General features: G+C 40.4%; 1 protein-coding gene across 1 annotated transcript; it reads left to right on the forward strand.

The window, feature by feature from the left end:
• Positions 1-204: 204 nt before the first annotated feature.
• On the forward strand, positions 205-1253 carry LOC127264111 (FCS-Like Zinc finger 13-like). The gene is made up of 2 exons (XM_051293499.1): positions 205-865; positions 955-1253. Exons 1-2 carry the CDS (start codon positions 342-344, stop codon positions 1112-1114), a joined length of 684 nt encoding a protein of 227 aa, XP_051149456.1. The 5' UTR covers positions 205-341; the 3' UTR covers positions 1115-1253.
• The last annotated feature ends 123 nt before the right edge of the window (positions 1254-1376 follow it).

The raw sequence follows: 1376 nt of genomic DNA on the forward strand, positions 1-1376 counted from the left end.
AGCAAGAGAGTAATTTTCATAATATTTTTTATTTTTAAATTTTTTAAAAAACAACCTAATCAATCAATATAAATATAATAATAAACCAATAAAGCAGCTCAATGATTATATTTATTTATGTTATTATTTAAATAAAAAAAGTTGTTCAATAATTCAACTTATTATTATTATTATTAAATGAATTATTGGTATTATATAATTTCCCGAGTTCAAAGCAATCATAACTTTGGGAGAGAGGAGTCTGGAAGATCTCCTTCTTCTTCACGGCAGGAGCTTCGCAATCAATCTTTCAAAATTCGCCGGAAATTCGAGATTTGTTCACGAATCAGAGTTTACCGGTGATGTTAGGCAGGAAATCGAGGCCGCCGATGATCGGATTGCTCACCGGATCGCTGATTTCCGGCAATAGATCTGGAGCTGTGGAAATCCCCTCCACTCCGAGAACTCCCAAGCCGCTGAAGAATTTCGACCGCGGAGGAGTAGGATTGGGCATCGTGGCGGCGCTAGAGAGATCCGGCGACTGTCGCAGCGAAACTCCGGCGGTTCTCGGTCGGAAATTGAGCAGATCCAGTCCGATTCCGGTGAAGGAGTCGTCGTCGTGTAGAAGTAAGGCGTGGTTGGAGGAGATGGAAAGCTTGGAGGACGAGGAGTACACAATCGTGACTTGCCATAAGCCGGACAGGTCATTCACGACGGTGTACCGCGGCGGCGATCGGAGTCCTTTCAGGATACAGAGCAGCAGCAGCGTTTTCCACATCTCTCCGGCAAGGATCAACGAGTCCGCCGGAGCTCCGCCGTCTGATTTTCTCAGCTCCTGCCATTTATGCCAGAAGAAACTTCACGGCGAAGATATATATATGTACAGGTAGCGTATTCATTAAACGACGTCGTCTTGTGAATTGAAATTCAAAATTAGGGTTTCTGATTTGGGGATTTTTATTCTTAATTTTGCAGGGGAGAGAAAGCCTTCTGCAGTGCTGAGTGCAGGTACAGGCAAATTGTGGTGGACGAGCGCACAGAGAATTGCAGCTCGGAAGCTTCCAGAGCCGTCGATGTTTCCACGTCACCTTACGCCAACGGCCAGATCTTCACCGCCGGAATTCTTGCAATTTAGGGGACAGCCAAAATAATTGTAATATACAAAAAGACATATAAATAACCTTATAGTAGATTGTAACAAATCATCACACTCTTATGGAGTTTTTTGGTTCCTAAACCAAATTTTGAAAGAAACTTTTTATCAAATTCTATTATCATTGGCCAAAAATCATCTTTTTTTTTTTTTTTTTTTTCCTCAAAATTTTGCGTAGAAGAAGTTCGAATTTTTATTTAAATAATATTTTATATGATATATTGTATAGTAAAAAATTATATAC

This window comes from Andrographis paniculata, unplaced genomic scaffold (assembly GCF_009805555.1).
Source record: "Andrographis paniculata isolate CXL003 unplaced genomic scaffold, ASM980555v1 Contig69END, whole genome shotgun sequence".
NCBI classification, from domain to species: Eukaryota; Viridiplantae; Streptophyta; class Magnoliopsida; order Lamiales; family Acanthaceae; genus Andrographis; species Andrographis paniculata.

Coding starts and splice junctions, on each gene's coding strand:
- LOC127264111 (XM_051293499.1), top strand. CDS start 342: ATGTTAGGCAGGAAATCGAGGCCGCCGATGATCGGATTGCTCACCGGA. Junction 866..954: donor GAAGATATATATATGTACAG/GTAGCGTATTCA, acceptor TTAATTTTGCAG/GGGAGAGAAAGCCTTCTGCA.